Source organism: Gadus macrocephalus, chromosome 22 (genome assembly GCF_031168955.1).
Source record: "Gadus macrocephalus chromosome 22, ASM3116895v1".
In the NCBI taxonomy this organism is placed as follows: Eukaryota; Metazoa; Chordata; class Actinopteri; order Gadiformes; family Gadidae; genus Gadus; species Gadus macrocephalus.
The window spans coordinates 2,135,435-2,161,313 of NC_082403.1; the positions used below are offsets into that span (position 1 = coordinate 2,135,435).

Here is a 25,879-nt window from a genome sequence, read left to right on the forward strand (position 1 = left end):
ATTTAAATGAAATAATCTCCAGTCCCCCCTGTGGAGGGCTTTCGGCGTCTCGACCCTCCACAGAACGTAAGATGGAGAAGATGTGGGGAACCTCAGGGCTCCATGCTAGCACCTGCCCGGAACTGGCTCTTGGTTCTTTTTGATGTGAAAGGCCCAGCTTTGAATCACACGTCCTCAAGGTTACTGAAACAGCGTTCTATCCCATTCGAGGTATTAATGTTACGTCCATGTAGCTGCCTGCTGTGCTCGGTGATGTCATCTTTCGGTGGTGTGTTGAAACATTATAATGAAGCAGGCAAGTACTGTTGTGTAAGTATAACTTCAATGAGTAATACTTTGTTTATCATCTGATTACAAGTATAACTTAGCATAGGATTTCAGGAGGCGTATATTGTGTTTGATATGTTTTGATTCATTTTACGATAAATTTACTGTAACCCTCTCGACATTCAGTTTTATAAAGCCATTTGTTGTATTTATTTGATCGTATTATAATGTTCAGAGTCAGGATGTGGACCAGAGGCAAGTTGAGGTTTATACACTAGAAGTCTTTAATCGCAAAATTATTATGGAACAAAAAAACAAGCAAGGCCAGGTTGAGATGTGAATTGTCCGGGTTCCAAAGCCTGGGCCTTATTTACAAAGCTGCCATCTTGGTTCCAAACAGGAGCATAAATACTGCTGAGGTTAGAACCAAGATGGCCGCCAGGGGCATAAGGTCCATACTCTCCCAGTGAGAGCGATCCAAAGAAGGGACCTCTGTCTAATAAGTGGTGTAGTTCAGGATCACCTTCTCCTTGGCCTGAGGAATGTAACAGCTGATCCCTGCAACAACGTAAAAGTTTTATGTTTCATAGGAAGTTAGAAGATCATTTATCGTAGATACACACACACACACACACACACACACACACACACACACACACACACACACACACACACACACACACACACACACACACACACACACACACAAACCTACCAACATCAGGTCTGATAATGGTGTTGGTGTCTTTCTGAACCAGCAGCTCCCAGTATGTCCGGTCTTGGTCGTTCCCAGACAAACCGTTGACGCTCACCAGGAACTCTCCGTAGTCGACGTTCGTTGAGGAGGTGAAGCTGCAAGGAAAAACATTTAGTGGACAATATAGGACAGATGGGGCTAAAGGTAGGGGACTGAGGCACCTTCCAAACCACTGCAGTCAGGGAAGAGTTCGGCTCATTTGCATTGTCTCTCACAAACCTTGACTTGAACTGGACCCAAAGCATGCTTAACTTCTTTGCGAAAAAAATACCAACAAATATGCGTAAGTGTGCTTTAATATCATCAAGTTATTTCCAAAAATAGTGAGTCGCAAGTCTGACCAGACGAAAGCCGTTATTGGGCAATCCTCCATCATCTTAGTCTCTGCTGAAGACTTGGACTGACTCTACACATGCAAAGAGTAACAGAGAAACATGACTTACTTGAAATCTGGGCTAGAGTTGTTGAGCCTGGTCATGGCCCCAAACAGAACCCCTCTGAAGGGAGTTTGGGCAGAGAACACGTGACTGTTTCTGTCCGGTTGGTTGTATTTCACCTCCAGGAGGAAGGACAGCTGACCTGTAGCTGGTCACAGTTGGTGGTTCTTTAAAAACCAAACTCACCACAGAACGGAGCCATGTTGTGGACAAAGAATGACGAAGAATTTGTGTTCAGTGAGGTTTCAAAACCACGTACCACAATGCTCTACTCAACTCAAAACTCAACTCTGAATAAACATTAAACATTATCACAGTCAATATTCTGGTACTTTAGACTAACACACTTAAGGACAAAAGTTAATACAACTAAAAAGTGGTTTGCTATTGCTTAAAGCAAACAAATATGACCTATTGTCACGTTGAACCAAACGGGTGTGGGATGAGAGAGGTGTGTATGTGTGTGGAGGTCATTCTTACTTTGAGCGAGGATCCCTGAGAGACAGAGCAGCAGGAGAGACGAGAGCAGAGCTGAAGAGGCCATTCTGACGGACGACTTCAAGTACCACTTACAGACCCACCTGTGCCAACCTTATACCCGACTGTGCCCGCTGACCCGCCCCTCCCTGCGGCTTGCAACACTTCCTCATACTGTTCTGGAAGAGAGCCGGCGCTGGCCGTTTCGGCGCCCTAGGCGGCTCGAAATCAACTTGCGCCCTGGACAGGTCTTCCGAGCGGGGGGGGGGGGGGGTGACGGTTTCGGTGACGGTTTCGGGCCGCCCTGGCGATTGCTCCCGCGCCCCCTCCCTTCTCCGTTCGCGTCGTATATTTTAAATGACTGATTAAGGGCGCCACCAGAGGGCGCCCCCAACGCATTTGTCGCCCTAGGCGGTCTAGCTCGCCTATGCCGATCGCCGGCCCTAGCAAATCGCATCAAGTTTCCCCCAGCGTGGCTCACCACACCTCAGACACTGTTCAGGAAGCCAAGTGATATCCTTTGACATCCGAACAACGCATCAGATACACTGACCTGCACATCCAGAAATATGATATCAATGCCCTCTTACGGTATCTCCTCTCATTCAGCTTTACCTTGTACTTGCTTCAGCTAACCCAGCAGGTTGGCAAGAATACAATGGGGAGTCTGTTCTGCAAAGGTGTAAAATCATCCTTTTGAGAACTTTCCAGTTTCCCATTGTGTTTCTGACTCGCTTTGTAACAGACGTCTAATGTAATCTAAATTCTTCTTCATTCCAAATCAGGAAGACATGTGTCATGAATGGTGTAAAATGTTTCACAGACCTGACAATCGACTGCTGTCAAGTGTGGAACCTGTTGCTTGTGTCTTTCTGATTGGTCAGGATTGCCCAAGTGTCCTTTGCCAACCAAAAACCACCTGGGCCATAACTCCATAGACTACAAAGAAGATGCTGACATAATACCCGCTCAAATAATTTTCCTTCATAACAACCATGCAGATTTTTGAGGTAAAGTGGCCTTTTTTAAAGGGTTTCAATCATTTAATCTTTCAGATTATAAAGAGACGGTAAATTGGGTCTGTTTCCATGCACCAGATGATTGATGAATGAGGATTGCGGATGTAAAACCCAATTTGAATGCATTCCTGAAGGGCGAAGCTGTTGTTGCAAAGTAAACCAGTGCCCATTGGGCCAGATTGGGCCAGCAGTCTGGCCCAATCTGACAACACTGGTTTCCTGTGAGGCCTTCAGGGGTGAACTGGAGGCTGTGAGGACGACAAAACTGGAAAACAGGACTAAAAACAGCAATGTAGTGACGACGAAAACTGAGAACAGTCTGATATCCGATATCAATTGGCATTCATATCTTACATTTCTAGTTGTGCAGATAGAATGTATCTGTTGCCTTGGTCGGATTGCAGAATGTGTAATTCACCCACTTCACTGGATGAGCAACATGTCTGACTTTAAAGCCTGATGTGTGCTGCTGAGAGTCACATGACTCACAGAACTGTATCATCATGTCGCTAACCGTGGGGATGAGGGGTTAGTGCACAGGCTGTATGGGACACGCACACACACACGCACACACACCCACACACACACGCACACGCACACGCACACGCACACGCACACACATGCACACCATTTGAATAACGTAAAATAGTTGAAAACAATTTTTCTCAAGTGTGTGTGAATGTGTGTGTTTGTGAATGTGTGTTGTCGTTTGTGTGTCATCACTTGTAGCAACCAGGAAAAGTGTGCTATTGTTGTTATTATTTCACATCTAGCTCGAAATAAGTTTTGAAAATGATGAGGTTCATACCATTGTTCTCTGTAGTCTCAGATTTAGCTTCTATCGGGAGTATACTGCATATGTAGCAAGCAGCTAGCCTCTAGCCATATAAACGGGGTCCCCATAGATAAACCCTGATGTAAAACTATCGTATTTCCAATCGGTTAATAATTTTAGCGCCAGTGTAATAAGAAATACCGTAACCGTTTAAGCTTAACATTGTCTGTCTAGGTTAAATATTGAGGTTGTTTAGGCTCTGCCATGTCCGCAATGGTTAGCCTTTGTGATATCCACCTTGGGCTAGAGCCGGTGACGTCCTCCTTCATATAATCAGTATTGTTATAATTGTTAAATAACTATGGCTCATTTTATACTGATCGTGTTTAACTGGAAACTGGTTGATGAAATGAGAGCTCTGAAAATGTACTAGCTGTAGGTATTACAAAAGCCTCTATTTTGTGTGTTCTGTCAAACGTTTTGACCATTGAATTCTTTGAACTTTAGAGTCAACGCACCACAAGAGTATTGAAGCACTGCACTGCCTCCAACATCTGTCTGACTGCCTGTCTGTCCCTCTGTCTCTCTGTCCGTCCGTCTGTCCTTCTTTCTGTCTCTCTGTCTCTTTGCCTGCCTGTTTCTCCCTCAATCTGTCTGTCTGTCTGTCTGTCTGTATGTCTGTCTGTCTGTCTGTCTGTCTGTCTGTCTGTCTGTCTGTCTGTCTGTCTGTCTGTCCGTCTGTCTGCCTATATGCATGTGTATGTCTGCTTGACTGTGTCTGTCTGTCTCCTTTTGTATTTATGTCTATAAGAGACATTTCTTAAATAACTAAAACATGTTTTGTGTGGGTCTGTTTGTCTGTCTGTTTGTGTCTGAACAAAATTGAATGATACTCTTATGAGAAATTCAACCCTTTATTTCATTATAGGTTCGACCTCCATGTCGCTTTTTTAAACAAATTTCCATATCAAATCACTCATTTGTTAGTTTTTCTCAGTTGCTTTGGTACATTTCTCAGATCAGAATTTAAATTTGCAAACCAGTAAGTGCATTTCTCAAAACAATGCGTTCAAATAGCAAAACACCATGGATTACCTGCAAAGGCCAGTCTCTTGCTCAAAATCCTTAGTTAATCTCTCAAAAGTAAATATCTGTTTCAATGAACATGTCAGTGCCATCAGAATGACAAGTCCTTGTGTCATTGTCTACGGATAAGACAGTCAAATTGCTTAGTCGTGTTGTCAATATAACAGTGTACTCTGGAGGGATGTTCTGATGTAAACTATGGCTAAAGTTTTGAAGACAATTATTGTAAATTGTAAGTTACACCTTAGTGTATGTGGGAGATTGATTGCAAGAGACTGGACAAGATTCACATTTACGCTTTGACTGTTTGTACTGTAATTTGTTGACAGAACATGTCATTGCTAGAAATGTGAACATCTCCTTAGGGTAAAACTGTACATGCATTGCTGTAGGAATTACAGTGCAGTCATCCTACAACTCCTGACGTTCCTGTCTGTTGGGTCACAAATTCTCAGACAATGTAACATTGTGTTGTGCTCCAGCTATATATATACTTGCCAGTTCATGGTTCAGGAGATGCACCTTTGAGCTATTCCAGTACTGGTTGATCGTTGGTTGATCTAACACTTCACACATTTCCCTTCTTTAGAGAAAGTCAAGATTCACCTGGTAGCAATTGACCAATTCAGGACAGATTTAGAAAAAAGAACAAAAAAAAGAGTCTAACGCCAGTGTATAGAAATGTATAGAAATATGCTTGACACATTATGACAACTTGTTCAACCATTTTGCATGTAAAGACTTATGCAATGAACTAATACCTAAATGTTGTGGGGGTGAGACTATTCCATAAAGAGCATTGCAATACATTTTGATCAACATGACATAAGCAATTGATAATGTAGGAAAGAGCAGAGAATTGTACATAATCATGTGCATGGATGTACCAAAGCATTTGCAACGTGTTCAAATAAATGAGAAACTGTTTTTTTCATGTGCACAAGCGACACACTGATGTGAAGATTGAACAGGTAGTTTTGAGAATTTCAATTCTGATCTGAGAAATGAACCAAAGCGACTGAGAAAAACTGTAAAGTGAGCGACAAATATTGCAAGATTGTCGATCAGCCCTCAGTGTAATTCAGTAATCTGCAGGAAGATGGCGCCACAGTCACAGTTTGATGGTTGTGAAGCGCAGGAAGACCTTTGCTTTCACTTGTGAACCTGCAAAGAGGACGCAGTAATAGACAACAGGTAAATTAGGCCTACTTTACAGTAATTCCTAGTGACCAACATGATTTCTGTTATAAAGTATAGTTTATTCAGACGGGTTAAAATATTCTAATTCAGATTATATAATCAATACATAGTCTTTCTTTATATGTAGAAGAAGTAAACTGTCAAATGATTGATGAATGAGGAATGAGTTCCTAAAAGGGGCTAACACATTTTGACATTAACGTTGAAGGACAAAAGACATATCACCTGATAGTTCCTATAATGGAATGGTCTGGCAAGGCCTTTCAAAGCAATTGTGAGCAAAAATAAAGCTGAAGTAAGTTGCAACACCAATGTGTTTATGGGACACGTAACACACGCACACACTCCCATAAAACACACACACAAAAACACACACTTTTTCTTTCAAAAACACACACACACACACACACACACACACACACACACACACACACACACACACACACACACACACACACACACACACACACACACACACACACACACACACACACACACACATTACATAGAAACACACAAACACACCCTTGAATACACAATATTTATGTCCATTATGTGACATTTCTCTGTAAACTCTTTGCAAAGCTTTCGAATTAATGAACCTGTACTGTATGGTTAAAAATTAATACATTCAAATAAATGTAATGTTTGCACTGTTTTGTTTATCTTATTTTAAGAAATAAATATGTAGGCAGTTTATACAATATGAACTGAAATATTAATTCTAATTATTGATATCTGTATTAATAATAACTATAAAGAACCATATTAATAGCTATTCATAACTATATAAACATACGTGAAGATCTGTTTTTGTGTACATCCACGAGATAGGATGGCAGGCAGTGAGGGCTGGTTACTGGGAGTGAGTGTGTGCGAAAACAGTGGAATGATACGCATTAGATAATTTCCATCCTTTATTCCAATTCATATGTTTCACTTCCAAATCACATTTGATATCTTCAGACTAGATGATCATCATGTTTAAGGAGAGTCGATCAGCACTCAGTGTAATTCAGGACCCTGCAGGAAGATGGCGCCACAGTCAGGATCACACGGCCATGTAACGCAGGATGATCACGTCACTGTCCTGGACACGGTAGTTGTCTAGTGCTGAGAAACCAGATGAAACACATCTAAATATCAACAGCCAATAAAAATTTACCACATGTATAGATATATATGTGTGTGTGTGTGTGTGTGTGTGTGTGTGTGTGTGTGTGTGTGTGTGTGTGTGTGTGTGTGTGTGTGTGTGTGTGTGTGTGTGTGTGTGTGTGTGTGTGTGTGTGTGTGTGTGTGTGTGTGTGTGTGTGTCAGTGTGTGTGTCGTAGTGCTCTCAGCTTACCAACAGGTGTGATCATGTTGTGGTTTTTGAGCAGAATTTGCCAGAAGCTGTTCTCAGTTTTGGTCACAATATTATCACCAAAAGTCACTCGGGTCAAATAAGTTGGCAATCCAAATCTGCCTCCAGTTTTGAAGCTGTAATGAGGACACAGAAATAGACAACAGATGAATTACTTTCAATCATAATGAATATCTGTTATCATTTAATCATTTAATCTTTCAGATGTTGTAGAGGAATGGGATGCAGGACTGGCTCCGTTGTCCTGCACCAGATGATGGTTGAATGATGTTGTGGACCTAAAAGGGGCAAACACATTCTGACCACACAACCTACCTGAAGTTTGAGACAGATTCTTCGAATTCAGTCAACGCCGCCCGTCTGGGGCCCCAAGAGCATTGCTGTCCGAAGAAGGCTTGTATTCGCGTCTCTTTTTGCCATCAGCAGTCTCCACCACCAGTTTAAAGGATACTTCAAACGCACAATGAAAAGCATAAGGAACAAGTAGTGGACATATATAGCCTAGTCCAGCTATAGTTTGAGAAATAAGTAAACTCTTGTGTTTGTCCAAAATCCGATGGCTAACCCAAACCTTAAAAGTGAGAGGTGGTGTATCTCCTACCTTGAGCCATGTCTAGAAAGTTGATCTTCACTGGTTGTGTTCTTCTGCAGAGATGGGACTTGTTGGTTAGGTTAATGCTCTTGGGGCCCCTGCTTTATACCCAACTTTTGCTTTTGGACTCACCTTGTCTTGGAATGCACCAATCAGGACGTCTCTTCCAAGGGATGTGAAAAACATACACTGGTCTGTCATCTGTAATTAGTTTGGAATCAGGAAGAATTGGGGTTGATTGACAGCTGATAACATATTTCTGTAACTGGAGCACATTCCCCCAGAGTAGGAAATACAATGGAAGTTTAATCTGTAAAGGCCTGCTTTCGCTTAGGATCTTTAGAGAACATCACTGCTCACTATGTGTCATTATGATTTTGAGCAGCATTAGGATCTGCATTACTCATACTGTGGCTGCACTAGACTATATATGTCTACTACATGTTCCCAATGCTTGTCCTTGTCCTGTTGAGGTGATCGTTGAACTCGTAGTGAAGACTGCTGATGGACCTGTGAGGCTGAGCTTCAGATCTTCTGCAAACCAACAGCAGGTCCTCCAGTGGGCATTGGTTTACTTTTCGACAACAGCGTCACCCTTCAGGCATGCAGTCAAAATGTGTTGTACTTCCTCAATCTTCATTCATCAATGATCTGGTGCATGGAAACAGACCTAGTCACCCCGTCCAGGTTTACCTTCTCTTGGTAATCTGAAAGATTCCACGATTGAAACCCTTTAAAAAATGAACACTTTACTTCAGACATCTGGTTGGTTGTTATGAAGAAATTAATTTGAGTGTGTATTATGTCAGCATACTCTTTGTAGTCCATGGAGTTCTGGGCCAGGTGGTCTTTGGTTGGCAAAGGACACCTTGTCTAATCTGACCAATCAGAAAAACACAAGCAACAGGTTCCACACCTGATACCTGTTGGTCGTCAGGTGTGTGAAACATCTTACTTATTCAGACATGTCTTCCTGATTTGGAATCAAGAAGAACTTAGATAACATTGAAAGTCTGTTACCAAGAGAGTCAGAAATACAAAAGTGAGCTGGAATGATCAACAGCACGATTTGACACCTTTCTAGAACAAACTCCCCATTGTATTCTTGCCAACTTGCTGGGTTAGCTAAAGGAAATACTTCACAATGAACCACGCTATTGTTATACACTGTTATTCTGTGTCTTATTACAAAACCCACCGCAGAGAGTCGTCCATCAGTGCAGTGCGCTCATACAGAGGGGGATCAGAGGGCCTTAAGAGTCAGGGTTTAATTCAAATTCAAAGAACTTTATTCTTCCTGTGAGGGAACTTCATTTGTGGTCAGGCACATGCAAACAAGACATACTTCAACAATCAATAGTTAGTAATCACGTACGAGAATAAATCAATTCTTAAAAGCTATAAAAACCCTGTGGGTATGGGTGGAGGCGTAGGTAGGGTTGGAGGTGTGGGAAGGGAGAGTAGATTGTTAGTTGGGGGAAAGTAAATAGGTTGAAGTCTGAAGCGATGGGTTGGGTGGGATGGGGAGGGCTTACTGTTTATTCACCAGCCTGATGGATGCTGGACCAAAGGTGGACATGGCTGGTTTGTCTCTTAGGGGCAGGGACCGAAGTCTCCTTCCTGAAGGTAGCAGATGGTACTGGTTGATGAGGTTATGGGTGGGGTCCGACATGATCCGTCTGCTTTTCCTGATGGCCTGTTTTTCGTGCATGGCTGTGAGAGTAGTCTGTGGCTGTCCAGCGATCTTCCCGCTCATCTTCATGATCCCGTTGAGGGGACATTTGTTCACCTCTCTCAGGGATCCCAACCATGCCAGGATGCTGAAGGTGAGGGTGGGTTTAATGAAGCAGTTGTAGAGTGACTGCAGTGTTGACATGTCGACTTGTAGCCGTCTTGGCCTCCGGAGAAAGTCCAGGTGTTGTTGACATTTCTTGGAGATGCGGTCTGTATTACTTCTGAAGGTGAACTGGTGATCAATGATGGAACCGAGGCATTGGTATTCTTCCAGTCTCTCGATCATCTGGCCATCTACCTGAAGAGCAGGGGGGCTGGTGGAGGAGCACCTGGAGTTGATGACCATCCCATTGGTTTTAGAGATGTTCAAGGTGGGATGGTTATCCCTGCACCAGAGAGAGAAGTCGTCCACCGCAGACTGCAGTTGCTGCGCTGAGTTGGTGGTATCCACGGTGACTGATTCGTCAGAGTATTTGATAAACACCATATCAGGATTCTCACTTCTTTCGTCGTTGGTGTAGAGGGTGAACAGGACTGAGGAGATCACAGAGTCTTGAGGACATCCTGTGGCGATGGTTCTGGGGGTTATCTATTGGTACCGGCTAATACTTGTCCAAAGTTGCCCAGAATATTTAAGTCCATGAGGAGAAAAGCAGAGTCCTCCACCACTCCAAAGGGGAACACCTTCATATAGAAAGTCGAGAACAGGTCTTGGCTCAGATTCTATCACATGTCGTTTTTTCAGAAAACTCACATCACTAGTTTATAAAAAAATGTGTGTGTGTGTGTGTGTGTGTGTGTGCGTGTGTGTGCGCATGTGCGTGTGTGTGTGTCTGTCGTAGTTCTCTCAGCTTACCAACAGGTGTTATCATGTTGTGGTTTTTCACCAGAATTTGCCAGTAGCTGGTGTCATTTTTGGTAAGAGTGTTATTACCAAAAGTCACCTGGGTCAAATAAGGTGGCAATCCAAATTTGCCTGCAGTTTTGAAACTGTAATGAGGACACAGAAATAGACAACAGGTAAATTACTTTGATTCATAATGAACATCTGGACTTATTATTATAAAAATCTTTTACAAATCAGAAAGGATTGTAAAATCTTTCAGATTATGTAGAGGAAGTAAAATGGGATGCAGGACTTGCTCTGTTTCCATGCACCAGATGATTGATAAATGAGGATTGAGGACATAATAGGGGCCAACACATTTTGACTACACAACAAACCTGAAGTTTGAGACTGAATCTTCATATTCATTCAACGCCCAACCGAGTTTCTGGAGGTAGTGCGAAGCAGGTTTGTATTCAACTCTCTTGTTGCCATCAGCAGTCTCCACCACCAGTTTAAAGCTCACTTCAACAGCACAAGGAAAAGCATTAGGAACAAGTAGTGGACATATAAAGCCTAATCCAGCTATGGTTTGAGAAATTAGTAAACTCTTAATGTTTGTCCAAAACCCGATGGCTAACCCTTACCCTAAAAGTGAAAGGTGATGTATCTCCTACCTGCAGCCATGTCTAGAAGGTTGATCTTCACTGGTTGTGTTCTTCTGCAGCGATGGGAGTCGTTGGTGAGGTTACTGCTCTTGGTGCCCCTGCTTTTATAGAAAACCCTCAGGGAAGACGTTGTGAGGGCAAGAGGATAACACACCCCAGACTAGTAACTAGGCAATGTGCCAGGGTACTTTGCAATATGCCCTCGGCATATTAAGTAATTTTTGCAACACCATTACACAGATATACATCTTTCTTGATCCTTACTTTCTTAGTCATCCAGCCCTGATGACTCTGCTATGTTTGTGAAATATCCTACGTTGTTTCTTCATCTTTTCTTGCAGTCAAAAGTGTTTAAACCTCGACCTGCCTTTGAGTCTGCATCCTAACGCTGAACAATTAAATTAAATAAAACCCAGGGTCAAGAGGTTTACCATATTATAAACACAAAGGTCTTATTCATTGATGTTCTCAAAATGATAAAATGAAAAACATACCTCTGTTCTCCCATCCTTCATGTGTAAATATTATGACTTTTTGACTGGGTCGCTGTTTGTCCAGTTAGCTGTGTAGCTTCTGAGTGACAATGTTTGTATGTGTGTTTATTTAACTTTTGTCGGTCAATCAGTCCGTCTATTTGTCGGTTTTTTGTCTTGTTTTTAATGTAATTATTATTTCTTCCTCTGCTTCATTATTTTTTCTGTATTTTTGTTGCCTTTTTTTTGGCGGCTCCACTTTTATTGTGAAGATGTCGCGTCAATATATGTTTCCATGGGGCTTAAATGACTCTGATTGGTGTGTGATGCTGAAGTCCGAGTTGATTGGACAACTGCTGCATGAAGGGTAAGTATTTGTGAAGACTCTTGCTTACTGCTTATTCTCTACGATCTTTATTCACTACCTACAAAAATTAACATAGAAGGACAGAACACATATCATATGATAGTTTCTATAGTGGAATGGTGTGGCAAGACCTTTCAAAGCAGCAATGAGGAATAGTAAAGTTGAAGTAGGTTGCAACCCCTATAACACACACACCCTCCCATGAACACACACACACACACCCTCCCATGAAACATTATTCTTTCCAAAACACGCACGCACGCACGCAAACACACACACACACACACACACACACACACACACACACACACACACACACACACACACACACACACACACACACACACACACACACACACACACACACACACACACACACACAAACAGACATAAGACATCAACACAGAATCTTACTTTTAAGAAAATAATCAAATAATATGTAGGCAATTTATAGAATATAAACTGAACTATATTAATGCTAGCTATTACAGTAATTACTAAATTAATAATAACTATGGATAACAATATAAATAACTATTCATAATTATATAAATATACATGATGATCTGTGTTTGTGTACTAGATTGAAAAGAGATAGGATGGCGGGCAGTGTGGGCTGGTCACTGTGAGTGAGTCGGTGCCAAAGCAGTGGAATGATACCAATGAGATCATTGCACTCTTTATTCCATTACATGTATTATTTCTAAATAATCTCTATGTTGAATTCAACATATTTGTTACATTTGATATTTTCAGACTAAATGACGATCATGGAAGATGGTTCAATGATCACCGCCCTATAGCCGTGACGTCAGTGGTGATAAAATGTTTTGAGAGATTGGTAAAAGATTTTATATGTTCAACTTCATCAACACCTGGCTCATTAGACCCTCTTCAGTTTGCCTATGGACCCAATAGAAGTACTGATGATGCCATATCCCATGTCCTCCACACCACTCTCTCCCACCTGGACGAAGGGAAGGGGAATTACGCACGCCTGCTGTTCATTGACTATAGCTCGGCCTTTAACGCCATTGTGCCGAATATTTTAGTCACCAAACTCAAACATCTAGGTCTTAATACATCTCTCTGCTCCTGGGTTCTCAGCTTTTTGACGGACAGGTCACAGGCGGTGAAGATTGGGAGCTCCATGTCGAATACTGTCACTCTCAACATTGGTGCCCCCCAAGGATGTGTTCTAAGCCCCCTGCTTTATTCCCTATACACCCATGATTGTAAAGCCAAATACAAGTCAAATTTGCGGATGTTACAGTAGTGATTGGACTCATCTCCAACAACGATATTACAGCCTATCTAAATGAATTCAAGATGCTGACATCATGGTGCAATGACAACTGCCTGAACTGAACTCATTGCCAAAACAAAGGAATTGGTGGTTGACTTCAGAAGGGACAAGCAGAGGCTACATCACACACCACTGAACATCCATGGTGCCCTGGTGGAGGCAGTGAGCCACTTTAAATATCTCGGAGTAGTCATCTCTAAGGACCTTTCATGGACATCACACATCTCGCACCTGGTGAAAAAAAGCAAGACAGCGTCTGTACCATCTTAGAAAGCTGAACAAATTCAGAATATCCAGAGAGCTGCAGAAAACATTCTACTCAGCAACAATAGAGCCGGTTATTTCTGGAAATATCACAACCTGTTACGGAAATAGCAACTCTCAGGATAAGAAGGCCTTGCATAGAGTCATCAGGTGTGGCGAGAAAATCAGCAACACTGCACTCCCTGGACTTCAGGGCATCTACACTAGGCGTTGCCTGTCAAGGGCAAACACAATTTTAAAGGACTGTCATCACCCAGGCCATATAATGTTTCAATGGTTGCCCTCTGGAAAGAGGCTTCGTTCTCAAAAGGCCAGAACAGAAAGACTGAGAAGATTTTTTTTCCCCCCAAGCCATACGTACAATGAATGCATAATTCCCACTCTTCATAAACTTTTTATTTTATTTATTTAATCCAATCTTCTTACGTTTCAATTATTAAACTTTGCACAGCTGGGAGTTGCAGTCGCAATCCCCATTACACTGCTTTTTGTTTCTCAAATTAAGCATGTGACAAATAAATACTTGAATCTTGAATGTTTGTGTGTGTGTGTGTGTGTGTGTGTGTGTGTGTGTGTGTGCGTGTGTGCGTGCGTGCGTGCGTGCGTGCGTGCGTGCGTGCGTGTGTGTGTGCGTGTGTATTTGTGTGGTAGTGCTCTAAGCGTACCAACAGGTGTGAACATATTGTGGTTTTTGACCAGCATTTGCCAAAGTCATCCAGCCCGGATGACATTGTGATGGATGTGAAATATCTTACGTTGATTCATCATCTCTTCTTGCAGTCAAAAGTTTTTAAAACTAAAGGTGTCATTTATTAATGTTCTCATTATGATTTCTACTTATGTGTATAATTTCTAACGTAACTCTGTTCTCCGCTCCTCCATGTGTAAAGATTATGTCATTTGGACTTGGTCGCTGTTTGTCCAGTTAGCTGTATAGCTTCTGAGTGAGAATGTGCGCATGTGTGTTTGTGTATCTGTATTGTGTCGGGTTGTTTATTAGTATTAATGTTTCTTCATCTTTATTTTTTTCTTTTTCTTTCATCTACAAACATTAACATAGATTTGGACAAAAGACACATCATGTGATCAATGGCGGTCCTACATTGGGGCCTACGGGGGGCAGTGCCCCTGCAGACATGTCCTTGGCCCACCCTGTGGCCCCCCCGTGCTGACGAAATAAAACAATTATGAATTTATTGATTTTAAACGGGTACATTTGAGAGGCGCACCCAAACAACATGCTGCTGGTCGGTAAATGAGAGTTCAACGACTACTCTTGCAGAAGGGAGCCACAATTTCTCCTGTTGCAAGAGTCAAACCGATTTCATTTCGTAAGTGACTTATTGTTCTTGCACATAACCGTGTTACTTTAGTTCCTCACACTGATGATAAAATTAAGTTTGCCAATGTCTGGTCTCGATATATTTAGAAACTTAATCATATCTAAGCAAACTCATTGAAGCTGAAGCGAGTATCCAAATGTCAATATCCTTGATATGTCCAAGCCACACGATGTTGTGATGCTAACAACATATTTTCATCCATTTTTGCTGCAGCATTGGGATAACAAATGCATTTGAGTAAAGAGTAGTAGGCTATCTTCCCATGTTAACGAGGGTGGGATGGTTATTCAACGAAATCGAATGCATGCCCCTACATTTTTTTCTTCTAATAGCAGCTATCATGATATGAGGATGATTGATTTGCTTCCCGATAGAAATTTGTGACAAATGACATGTTATTTAGCATCTACACGTTAAGCTGAGTCCAATGAGATCAAGCTCGCCCTCTTGCTACACCGAGATCATGTCCTAGACCTAGGTGTACCATGTAAAATACATGTTACCATTTTCTAGAGTGTCATGCTTGGTGTCATTGGACTCAACTCAACGTGTAGAGGCTAAATAACATGTCATTTGTCACAAATTTCTATCGGGAAGCAAATCAATAGCTGCTCATTGTTGATTAAGGCCTCCAATTTCGACAGCTAATTACTACCATTAAACATGTTCGAATATGCTCATGTGTGGCACCGTTGCAATCGCCCGGAAGCGTTCTCCCTCTCCCTCTTACGCCACCGGGAAGATATTTACATGCTTTTGATTGACTAATGAATTGATTCAGCTATTCCCCCAGAAGTCTGGGGTCAAAAGGTCAAAAGGAGCCGGCACCACGCCGCTTATGAGTCAAAAGTTAATGTGTATTTCTCTCATACATTTTGTCATGATTAAAGAGAGGCCTGATTCTCAGATATGCAGGTTGGATGGCTACGGTGTAGGTCTGGGAATAACTTCAGGCCAAAAAAATTATTTAGAAAAACTTCCTGTAAATATTTTTTTCTGAGATTTTTTTTTTTTGTGTGTGTGTGTGTGTGTGTGTGTGTGTGTGTGTGTGTGTGTGTGTGTGTGTGTGTGTGTGTGTGTGTGTGTGTGTGTGTGTGTGTGTGTGTGTGTATCGTATGCACACGAAATGGTCATTTGGCGTATGTACTGCACGCATTTTGAAAGTGTCAAACCGTGCGATCTGTGCGCATATTGGTGAGACTGGAAAAGCTGTCATATTCTTAGTTATCACAGACAATTTTTAACAATAAATGTTCTGTACGGAGCTCCTTAAGGGACAATAGGGAGAAAGCTCCCGGACAGAACCTTAGATGGAAGTCGTGCTTAAATCACGACAAATACTTCCAATTGATATGCATGAGTTTGAAAATTGTGCTTTTTGACACGAACATTTAGAAAATACGTGTACCTGATCACGTTTCAATAGATTAAATAACGTGACAGTGTCACCTATTTTCGTGAGCCCGGGATGCCTGTACGCCGGCCATTATCGCCCAATGAAATATTCTTCGTCATATCTATCAAACCAAACATCCTTCACATTCGCCGAACGACGATTATGAAAGTAAAATGCCCATTTCTCGCTACATTTTTTTACATAAACACTTTTAATGGTTTAACTATGCTAAAATATCATATTTTCCACCCAGGATAAAAAGTATGTCCGCCATTTTCACAGAAGAATATCCTAAAAACTATCCAATAGGAAAGATGCTCACAGCGTCTATTAGAGACGTAGTGAGGCACCCCCCATTCCGTATGCAGAAGACGCCGAAGGGTACATTTACCGTCACCGACCGACTAAAAAGGGTACCTTTCCCGTCAGTCACCGACGCTAAAGGGCCTTTGCCAACAGTCGGTATTTGACGTTATCGGAGTGAGACTGTGTTGATCGGTCAGTGCAGGCATCTTTAAAATGTCTGTTTTCGTGGTCATCTATCCTAATTTTCTAGCAAGCCATTTTCTCATTCCAAATTGCTCTTACGGTAAACAAACGATTTGATTATTATTTTGACGCTATTACGCACATGCCGTGACAGACGGAGGGAGGGGGGGGGGGGAGTTCGGTGAGTGCATGATCTTATTCTTTGCTATGTGAAGATCTTTACTTTTTGCTGTTTTTATGCTGCACTACGGACTATTCTGCCTTTCAATTTGTATTTCAGTGAGAAATGTCTTTATTAACATAAGCATGCTTTGCATATTGAAATATAAAAAAAACATTAAAAACATTATAAAAAAAACTACACAAAAAAACCTGCATTATTTAAATGGGTCATGGGTCCGTATAGGACCGTCACTTGGTCGGGACCCGGTCCGCGTCCGCTGTTTGGAGATGCCTGCTGTAAGCAAAGCCGCTTGGGAACACAGTTTCTCCACAATGAAACTGATCAAATAAATAGGAAATGGCACATTGTTTTGTACTTAGTTGCACCCTGGAGATTTCTTTTTCACATTCACTCACCGTATTTTGTTCCCTGTACTGCATTTTTTATTTTTTATGGCCCTACCTCTCTTGCACGCTTGTACAAAACAAATGTTTATATGATTTTGATGATGAAGTGTTATGGAACAGAACGTGGGGAGTGCTGGACACAGGAAGGCAGAGACGGGGTAAAGGGAACGGGATTTATTGGTAGGCATCCGGTAACGGGCAGGCAGTCAGGCAGGCAAGGACTCGACGACAGGCGGGTAGTCAGGCAGGCAGGGGTTCGGTGGCAGGGGGAGTAGGCCTACTAGAGAGGAGGAGAGATGGTTATCAAGGGGTCAGGCTAGAGACAGATGTTCAAGAATGCTTGTAGGACCGATACTAACTAGGTAGACGTAACGACGAACTGGCGCCGGCTGGTAGGAGATCCCCGGCTGAAGTAGGGAATGGTGATTGAAGATTGTAGACTGGTGTGTCAGGAGAAGGACCACTGACGTCAAGTAGCCACTAGATGGAGGTAGTGGACCGCGTAGCAGGACGCCGCGCGACAATTACAGACAATGGGATATCAATCTCAAACTAGTTTTGTTTAATTAATGGATGTATACTGTGACATTATACTTTAGATACGTTTTTAAAAAACAATTGATCGATACTGAAACCTTGGTCTTAATGATACATTTTCAAGCGATAAGTAGGCTAGCCTTCGCCCCGTGCCCACTACCTCCGTCCGTTGACTGATCCCCAGAAACGCCCTGTGCCCACTACCTCCGTCCGTTGCGTGATCCCCATTGACTTTAATGGGGACGGACACGCAATGCATTGTGGATCCGTCCGTTCCGTTGGAGCCTTCGGCTCAGTCAAGAAGTTGAAAAATGTTGAACTTTTTCGGCAGCGACGGATCCGTCATCCAATCAGATCGCGTCTGCATATTTAAGCACTGTGACGCGACTCGGGCTCTGACGATACTGGAAAGCGGGAAAGCGGGTCATCTTGCATCGCAACAAGCAGGAAGTAGCGGGAAGAACCCGGCGAAGCGATTTGATTGGCTGACGGATGCCTCTGCAAAGACTACTCCCCCATCAGTCAGCCACGCCTTCCCACGTCCGTTGACTGACGGTGCAGTGGGCATGTAGCCACGCCTCGTGCCCACTGCACCGTCAGTCAACGGACGTGGGAAGGCGTGGCTGACGGATGGGGGAGTAGTCTTTGCAGAGGCATCCGTCAGCCAATCAAATCGCTTCGCCGGGTTCTTCCCGCTTCTGCCTGTTTGTTGCGAGGCAAGATGACCCGCTTTCCCGCTTTCCAGTATCGTCAGAGCCCGAGTCGCGTCACATTTGCATACGCGATCTGATTGGATGACGGAACCGTCGCTGCCGAAAAAGTTGAAAATTTTTTAACTTTCTGACGGTGGCGAACGCTCCAACTGAACGGACGGATCCACAATGCATTGCGCGTCCGTCCCCATTCAAAGTCAATGGGCAACGGTCAACTGACGGAGGTAGTGGGCACGGGGCGCCTCGTGCCCACTGCCTCCGTCCGTTGACTGATCCCCATTGACTTTGAATGGGGACGGACGCGCAACGCACTGCTCCTCTTATCGATGCCGTAAGTCTGCGACGAGATGGCCTCTCTGTGATGACAGCTCTCCGTGGCTACGGAGGATTGAATTTCTCCACAGCCTGCGAAATTCTCCAAGTGTGGGCCAAGCGCGCAAAAATAGCCTGTGTGATCCCTGTCTCTAGTGATTTGTGTGCTTTGTGTGCTTTGACCGGCAGTTGGTCTGCTTATAGGTCGGAATGAAGCGGCCACCGATTATTGACAGGATGGGTACCGGACTCTTTCGTTTCTTCACTAGACACACACACACATGCTACCGCTCGCTCTCCTCGCTCGTCCACTCACTCGCTGACGTCACTCACACACACTCACACTGCCATTCTCACGCACCCACATACGCTACTCGTAACACCTCGTTATTGCAAATCAGACGTTCATGTTTTTTCTAGTGCTGTCTATTGGGTTAGGGTTAGGGTTAGCGTATGGCGTATGGCGTATACGTTGTATACGTTGGCGTATGGTTTTAAGAACTGGATCGGACCGAGGTGCGTTCGCTTTCACATCTCAAGCAAACCGCACCAGGGTTCGTTTGGAAGCGAACCGAGACCAACTCTTCAGGGAGGTCTCGTCCGGCTGATTTGGTGCACATCAAAGTGAGGTGGTTGCATTCACACCAACGCAAACGTACTGAACCAAGGGACAAAACTTGTTTAGTGCGCACTAAATGCTGTTGGTGTGAAAGCACGAATAAACTTGTGAAGCAGATAAGAATCGTCAGGTAATCCATTGATTTCAACAATGTAACTATTCTAAATACTAAAAATAAAACTATTAAAATTGTAACTGTAACGGAATACAGTTACTCATAATTTGTATTCTGAATACGTAACTAAGGTACATGTATTCCGTTACTCCCCAACACTGTATGTCAGAATCGCCTTCGCAGTCGATGGAGGCCTGGCCCGGGTGGTTTTTGGTTGGCAAAAACACCTGGTCAATTCTGAACAATTAGAAAGGCACAAGCAACAGGTTCCACACATGACACCTGTTGATTGTCAGGTGTGTGAAACATTTTATGTCATGATTCAGACATGCCTTCCTGATTTGGAATGAAGACAAACTTTTTTTAGAGAACAGGTCTTGGCTCAGATGCTACCACATGTATTTTTTGAGAAAACTAGTTTATAAGAAACAAATAAATTGGAAATTCGAGGGTTGTGACCGAGGCTATGAACCAGGTTGGAGGGTTTTCTCACACCACACTGTCAATCAGTCATTCCTTCATCCCCGGAGAGGATGAATATACACAAAATGTGTTATTGGTCTATTTTTTTAGGTAAATATTGAGGGCTAAGCGGACAAATTGAGAGGGCTTTCCTGACAAGACTCAGAGGTTGGGTGTGTGCCTAGTGTTTTGTTTGCATAAGACATTTTATTATTTTATATCACTCTCCTCCGCCATGGCCCAAATGGTTCCTTCCAGTCCCGGTATCAGTGGTACTCCAACGGGGTAGGGGTAGGGGTACGCCTACCCCTAGGGGTACATCAGTACTGCAGGGATATTTTGGTTTTTACTCTTCGCAAAACATCCCTAACATCGACATACTACCTTTTCAACCATACTTTTAAGAAGATGAGGAAGTCCAGGAAAAGCTGAACAAGAGGTGTTTCAGTAAGAAGACGTTCATGGCATCTTTCTGGTTGTGCAGGTCGGTGTATCTGTTGCGGGGCTCGGATGTCGGTGGGTATCACTTGGCTTCCGAACAGTCTCTGAGGTGTGGCAAGCTACGCGGGGGGAAGCTTGATGGGTGTTGCAAATTGATAATAGACACATGACCTGCAGAACATTATAAGGAAGTGGTGCAAGCTGCAGGGAGGGGCGGGTCAGCGGGCACAGTCGGGTATAAGGTTGGCACAGGTGGGTCTGAGAGTGGTATTTGAAGTCATCCGTCAGAATGGCCTCCTCAGCTCTGCTCTCGTCTCTCCTGCTGCTCTCTCTCTCAGGGTTCCTCGTCCAAAGTAAGAATGACCTCCACACACATACACACCTCTCTCATCCCACACCCGTTGGGTTCAATGTGACAACAGGTCATATTAGTTTGCTATTAGCGAGAGCAAGCAGATTTTTAGTTGTATTAACTATACTAACTTTTGTGTTGGTCTAACGTCTCAGAATATATACTGTGTTGCAATGTTTAGGATTTGACTAGTCGAGTACTGTTTTCTAAAGGCGCGACATGTTTTGAGTTGAGAAGAGCATTGTGGTACGTGGATTTGAAACCTCACTGGACACAAAACAAAGTATTCATTCTTTGTCCACAACATGGCTCCTTTCTTTGGTGAGTTTGGTCTTTAAAGAACCACCAACTGTGACCAGCTACAGGTCAGCTGTCCTTCCTCCTGGAGGTGAAATACAACCAACCGGGCAGAATCAGTCACGTGTTCTCTGCCCAAACTCCCTTCAGAGGGGTTCTGTTTGGGGCCATGACCAGGCTCAACAACTCTAGCCCAGACTTCAAGTAAGTCATGTTTCTCTGTTTCTCTTTGTATGCTTTAGAGTCAGTCCAAGTCCTCACCAGAGACTAAAAGAGGATGGAGGAATGCCCAATAACGGCTTTCGTCTGGTCAGACTTGCAACACACTATCTTTGGAAATCCATGAAAAAAAGATCTAACTTAGATGATATTAAAGCACACTTATTCCAATTTTTTGGTGTTTTTTTCCGCAAAGAAGTTGAGCATGCTTTGGGTCCAGTTCAAGTGAAGGTTTGTGACAGACAATGCAAATGAGCCAGACTCTTCCCTGACTGCAGTGGTTTGGAAAGTGTGCCTCAGTCCACCAACCTTTAGCCCCATCTGTCCCATGTTGTTCACTAAATGTGTTTCCTTGCAGCTTCACCTCCTCAACGAACGTCGACTATGGAGAGTCCCTGGTGAGCGTCAACGGTTTGTGTAGGAACGACCAAGATCGGACATACTGGGAGCTGCTGGTTCAGAAAGACACCAACACCATTATCAGACCTGATGTTGGTAGGTTTGTGTGTGTGTGTGTGTGTGTGTGTGTGTGTGTGTGTGTGTGTGTGTGTGTGTGTTTGTGTGTGTGTGTGTGTGTGTGTGTGTGTGTGTGTGTGTGTGTGTGTGTGTGTGTGTGTGTGTGTGTGTGTGTGTGTGTGTGTGTGTGTGTGTGTGTGTGTGTGTGTGTGTGAGTGTGCATCTATGATATATGATCTTCCAACTTCCTAGGAATTATAAGACTTGAATGTTGTGTGTGTTGCAGGGATCAGCTGTTACATTCCTCAGGCCAGGGAGAAGGTGATCCTGAACTACACCACTTATTAGACAGAGGTCCCTTCTTTGGATCGCTCTCACTGGGAGAGTATGGACCTTATGCCCCTGGCGGCCATCTTGGTTCTAACCTCAGCAGTATTTATGCTCCTGTTTGGAACCAAGATGGCAGCTTTGTAAATAAGGCCCAGGCTTTGGAACCCGGACAATTCACATCTCAACCTGGCCTTGCTTGTTTTTTTGTTCCATACATTTTTTTTGGATTAAAAACTTCTAGTGTATAAACCTCAACCTGCCTCTGGTCTACATCCTGCCTCTGAACAATTATAATACGATCAAATAAATACAACAAATACATTTATAAAACTGAATGTCAAGAGGGGTACAATACATTCATCGTAATATGAATAAAAACATATCAAACACAATATACACCTCCTGAAATCCTATACTGAGTGATGCTTGTGAGATAAGCAAAGTATTACTCATTGAAGTTATACTTATAACACACAACAGAACTGACCTGCTGCATTATAGTGTTTCAAAACACCACAAATAGATGACATCATCGAGCCACACAGCAGGAAGCTACATTGAGGTAGCATTGATACCTCGAAGGGGATAGAATGCTGTTTCAGTAACCTTGAAGACGTGTGATTCTAGGCATGAAGCCCTGAGGTTCCCCACGTCTTCGCCGAAGGCCCTCCACAGGGGGGGCTGAAGATCAGTACCTTGGACAACGGCCCTCCAAAAACTGGGATAAGTTGTTGACAACCTGTGTTATTAAGCACAGCCTCTACCTGGTTACCGATGGAACCAATGGGAACCCCCCTGCCGGCCGTGAGGCAACCAGAGAGAGAGAGGCAGAGAGAATCTCCCCTCTCGAGGAAGGATGGTGGCCACCCAGTATGAGGGTGGAGACACTGGGAGAGGGCGAGCTGCTGTGTGTGCTGCCCACCGTGTCTCACGTCTGTTCCTTTGGTCGTCCTGCCAGCCTCCAGTTCACCCCAGAAGGCCTCACAGGAGACCAGGGTTGTCAGATTTGGTCTGAATTCCGGTCCAATCTTGCAACACTGCAGGAAACTGACCCCAGACCGGGAGGACGTTACGTTGGGCACTCACCCTCCCGCTTGCCGTCACCGTTTTGATTGAACCCCCATGATACTTCTGCTCACAACAGTCTGTTATCGTCTCCAGGTAGGAGAACGGCCAATCAGCAAAGAGCACAAAATGACACAGGGCGGCGATGTCCGACATGGAGAGAGGGAGGGGGGGAGGGAGGGAGGGAGAGAGAGAGAGGGGGAGGGGGAGGGAGGGAGGGAGGGAGAGAGAGACATTAACACAGTTGATGCCTGGTGGCATGCCATGGGACCTTTAAGCGAGAGGAAAAACTGAAAGTGCAGACTCCCGGGTTTTTGCCCCCCCCCCCCCCCCCCCCCTCCATCTCGCCACCACGAGGAAACATAATTAGCAGATTGGACATTCGTCCTCCCGCTTACCCTCACCGTTTTGAAATAACCCTTTTGATACTTCTGCTCACAAGCTGTCTGTGGTTGTCCGTTATTGCAACAAAGTCGACCTTGTCTCAATCAAGCAGCCACAGGTCATTCATTTGTATCTTAAAGTTTTACCTTTGTACTTCGTTATACCTCTGACCATTTTGGTTGATGGATTTGATTGATTAATTTTTTGTTGGTAGTATTTACATGTGGCAGCTTTCCATGGAACAGACAAATAACATAACACAAGCAAATAACATTCAAAATAATCTGCAAAGGCGTGGAGGAACATTTGTTTTATTCATGATGACTTTGAGAGAATCTTTCAGGTGCTTCCCTCTGCAGTAGTCTTTGTTAATCCAATCTAAGGCACGATTTGTGCCAGAGGCCAGTTGTCTTGATAATAGGCATCAAGTGAATCAACTGATTATTGATTATTGTTTCCAGGATCCTGTTTTCTGCATGGAATAGGCTGCTAGTAATCCAGAGAGGGGATCTCTGTCTACCACTTTGTATAATTCAGGATAACCGTCTCATTGGCTTGAGGAATGTAACAGCTGATGCCTGCAACACAGACATGATTCAAGGTTTATGTTTCATAGCAAGATAAAAGATAAACCTTATACACACACGCACACACCTACCAACATCAGCTGTGATAAGGACTTTGTTTGCTCCCTTAATCAGCAGCTCCCAGTATGTCCGGTCTTGGTCGTTCCCAGACAAACCGTTGACGCTCACCAGGAACGCTCCGTAGTCGACGTTCTTTGAGGAGGTGAAGCTGCAAGGAAACACACGTAGTGGATTACATAGGACAGACGGGGCTAAAAGCAGGGGACTGCTTTCATGAAACACCTTCCAAACCACTGCAGTCAGGCTCATTTGCGTTGTCCGTCACAAAGGCTTTATGTAAACCTTTCACTCAACATCTTTGCTCTGAACAAACATACCACAGGGGAGAAACACCAGCCTGCTTTCATTCAATTGAAGATGAAACCACTTGTCTGTTAAAAGGATGTGGGACACTGGTGATGTGGAGATGTGTTGGTGTCTAAAAAATGGTTTGGACACCAATCTTAGACTGTTGGCAATTTGTATTTGTCATGTGTATTTGAAACAGTCATTTATGTTTTTATGTGTCTTATGAATGATGTATGTATGTATGCATGTATGAATGATACATGTCTGATGTATGTATGATATGCTGCCACTTGTCCCTGTCTCCTGCCCTATAAGGACCACATTGGAAATAAGCCTTACGGCTTTACTGTGTCATCCCAGACTATCTTTATTGATATAATGTATGGCACAGGTTGTTGTTTCATATTTTTGTGTCAAGAATGGTCAAACTAAATCCATCAATCAATCAAGCTCGACTGATCCCCTCAGGGAGTTTGTTATTGGGCATCAATTAATCCATCCTGAATTTCTCTGGCTTAGACTTTGGAGTGATGCTCAATACGAACACAAACATGTTCAACCAATCAATCGTGACTTACCTAAAGTGTGAGTTGGTTGCCTTGGCGAGCTTGGTCATGGCCCCGATCAGAACACCTCCGGGCGGGGCGTGTGCGGAGTACATCATTGGTTTGCTGTTGGGTTGGTTGTTCACCACCACCAGGTTGAAGGGCAGCTGTCCTCCATCTGGTCACAATTGGTGGTTCTTTAAAGACCAAACTCACAGAAGGGCGCCATGTTGTGGACAATGAGTGGCTACTTTGTTTTTTTGCTCAGCGAGGTTTGCAAACAAAGTGCCATTATTCTCTACTCAACTCAAAACATGGCAACCCTTTAGAAAACAGTACTTTACATCTTCAAGTCCTAAACAGTGTGTCACAGTCAATATTCAGGTACTTAAGACAAAGACAGGTAAAGACAAAACATGAATGACCTATCGTCACATTGAACCCAACGGATGTGGGGAGGGAGGTCTGAATGTGTGTGGAGTCGTTTCCAGGCTTACTTTGGGCGAGGATCCCTGAGAGAGAGAGCAGCAGGAGAAACGAGAGCAGAGCTGAGGAGGCCATTCTGAGGGACGACTTCTACACCTGCGCCAACCTCCGTAATACCCACCTGAGCCAGGTACCACACAGTGTACCACACTCCCCCCGCCCCTGATACTGTTCTGTAGGTCATGTGACTATCAGCAACACA

General features: G+C 43.6%; 1 protein-coding gene across 3 annotated transcripts; it reads right to left on the reverse strand.

The window, feature by feature from the left end:
• Window positions 1–527: 527 nt before the first annotated feature.
• LOC132451458 (transcobalamin-1-like) lies at window positions 528–25,806 on the reverse strand. Of its 3 annotated transcripts, none has more exons than XM_060044043.1 (4): window positions 25,689–25,799; window positions 1,468–1,609; window positions 983–1,119; window positions 528–825 (listed from the first exon to the last, which is right to left on the reverse strand). In XM_060044043.1, the coding sequence occupies exons 1-4, from the start codon at window positions 25,750–25,752 to the stop codon at window positions 764–766; spliced, it is 405 nt and encodes a 134-aa protein (XP_059900026.1). In that variant the 5' UTR covers window positions 25,753–25,799; the 3' UTR covers window positions 528–763. The 3 variants fall into 3 exon arrangements, with proteins under 3 accessions (XP_059900026.1, XP_059900027.1, XP_059900025.1); XM_060044044.1 differs by lacking the exon at window positions 25,689–25,799 and adding an exon at window positions 1,942–2,091; XM_060044042.1 differs by lacking the exons at window positions 528–825; window positions 983–1,119; window positions 1,468–1,609 and adding exons at window positions 23,986–24,289; window positions 24,370–24,506; window positions 25,225–25,369 and having other exon boundaries at window positions 25,689–25,806.
• Between the last annotated feature and the right edge of the window lie 73 nt (window positions 25,807–25,879).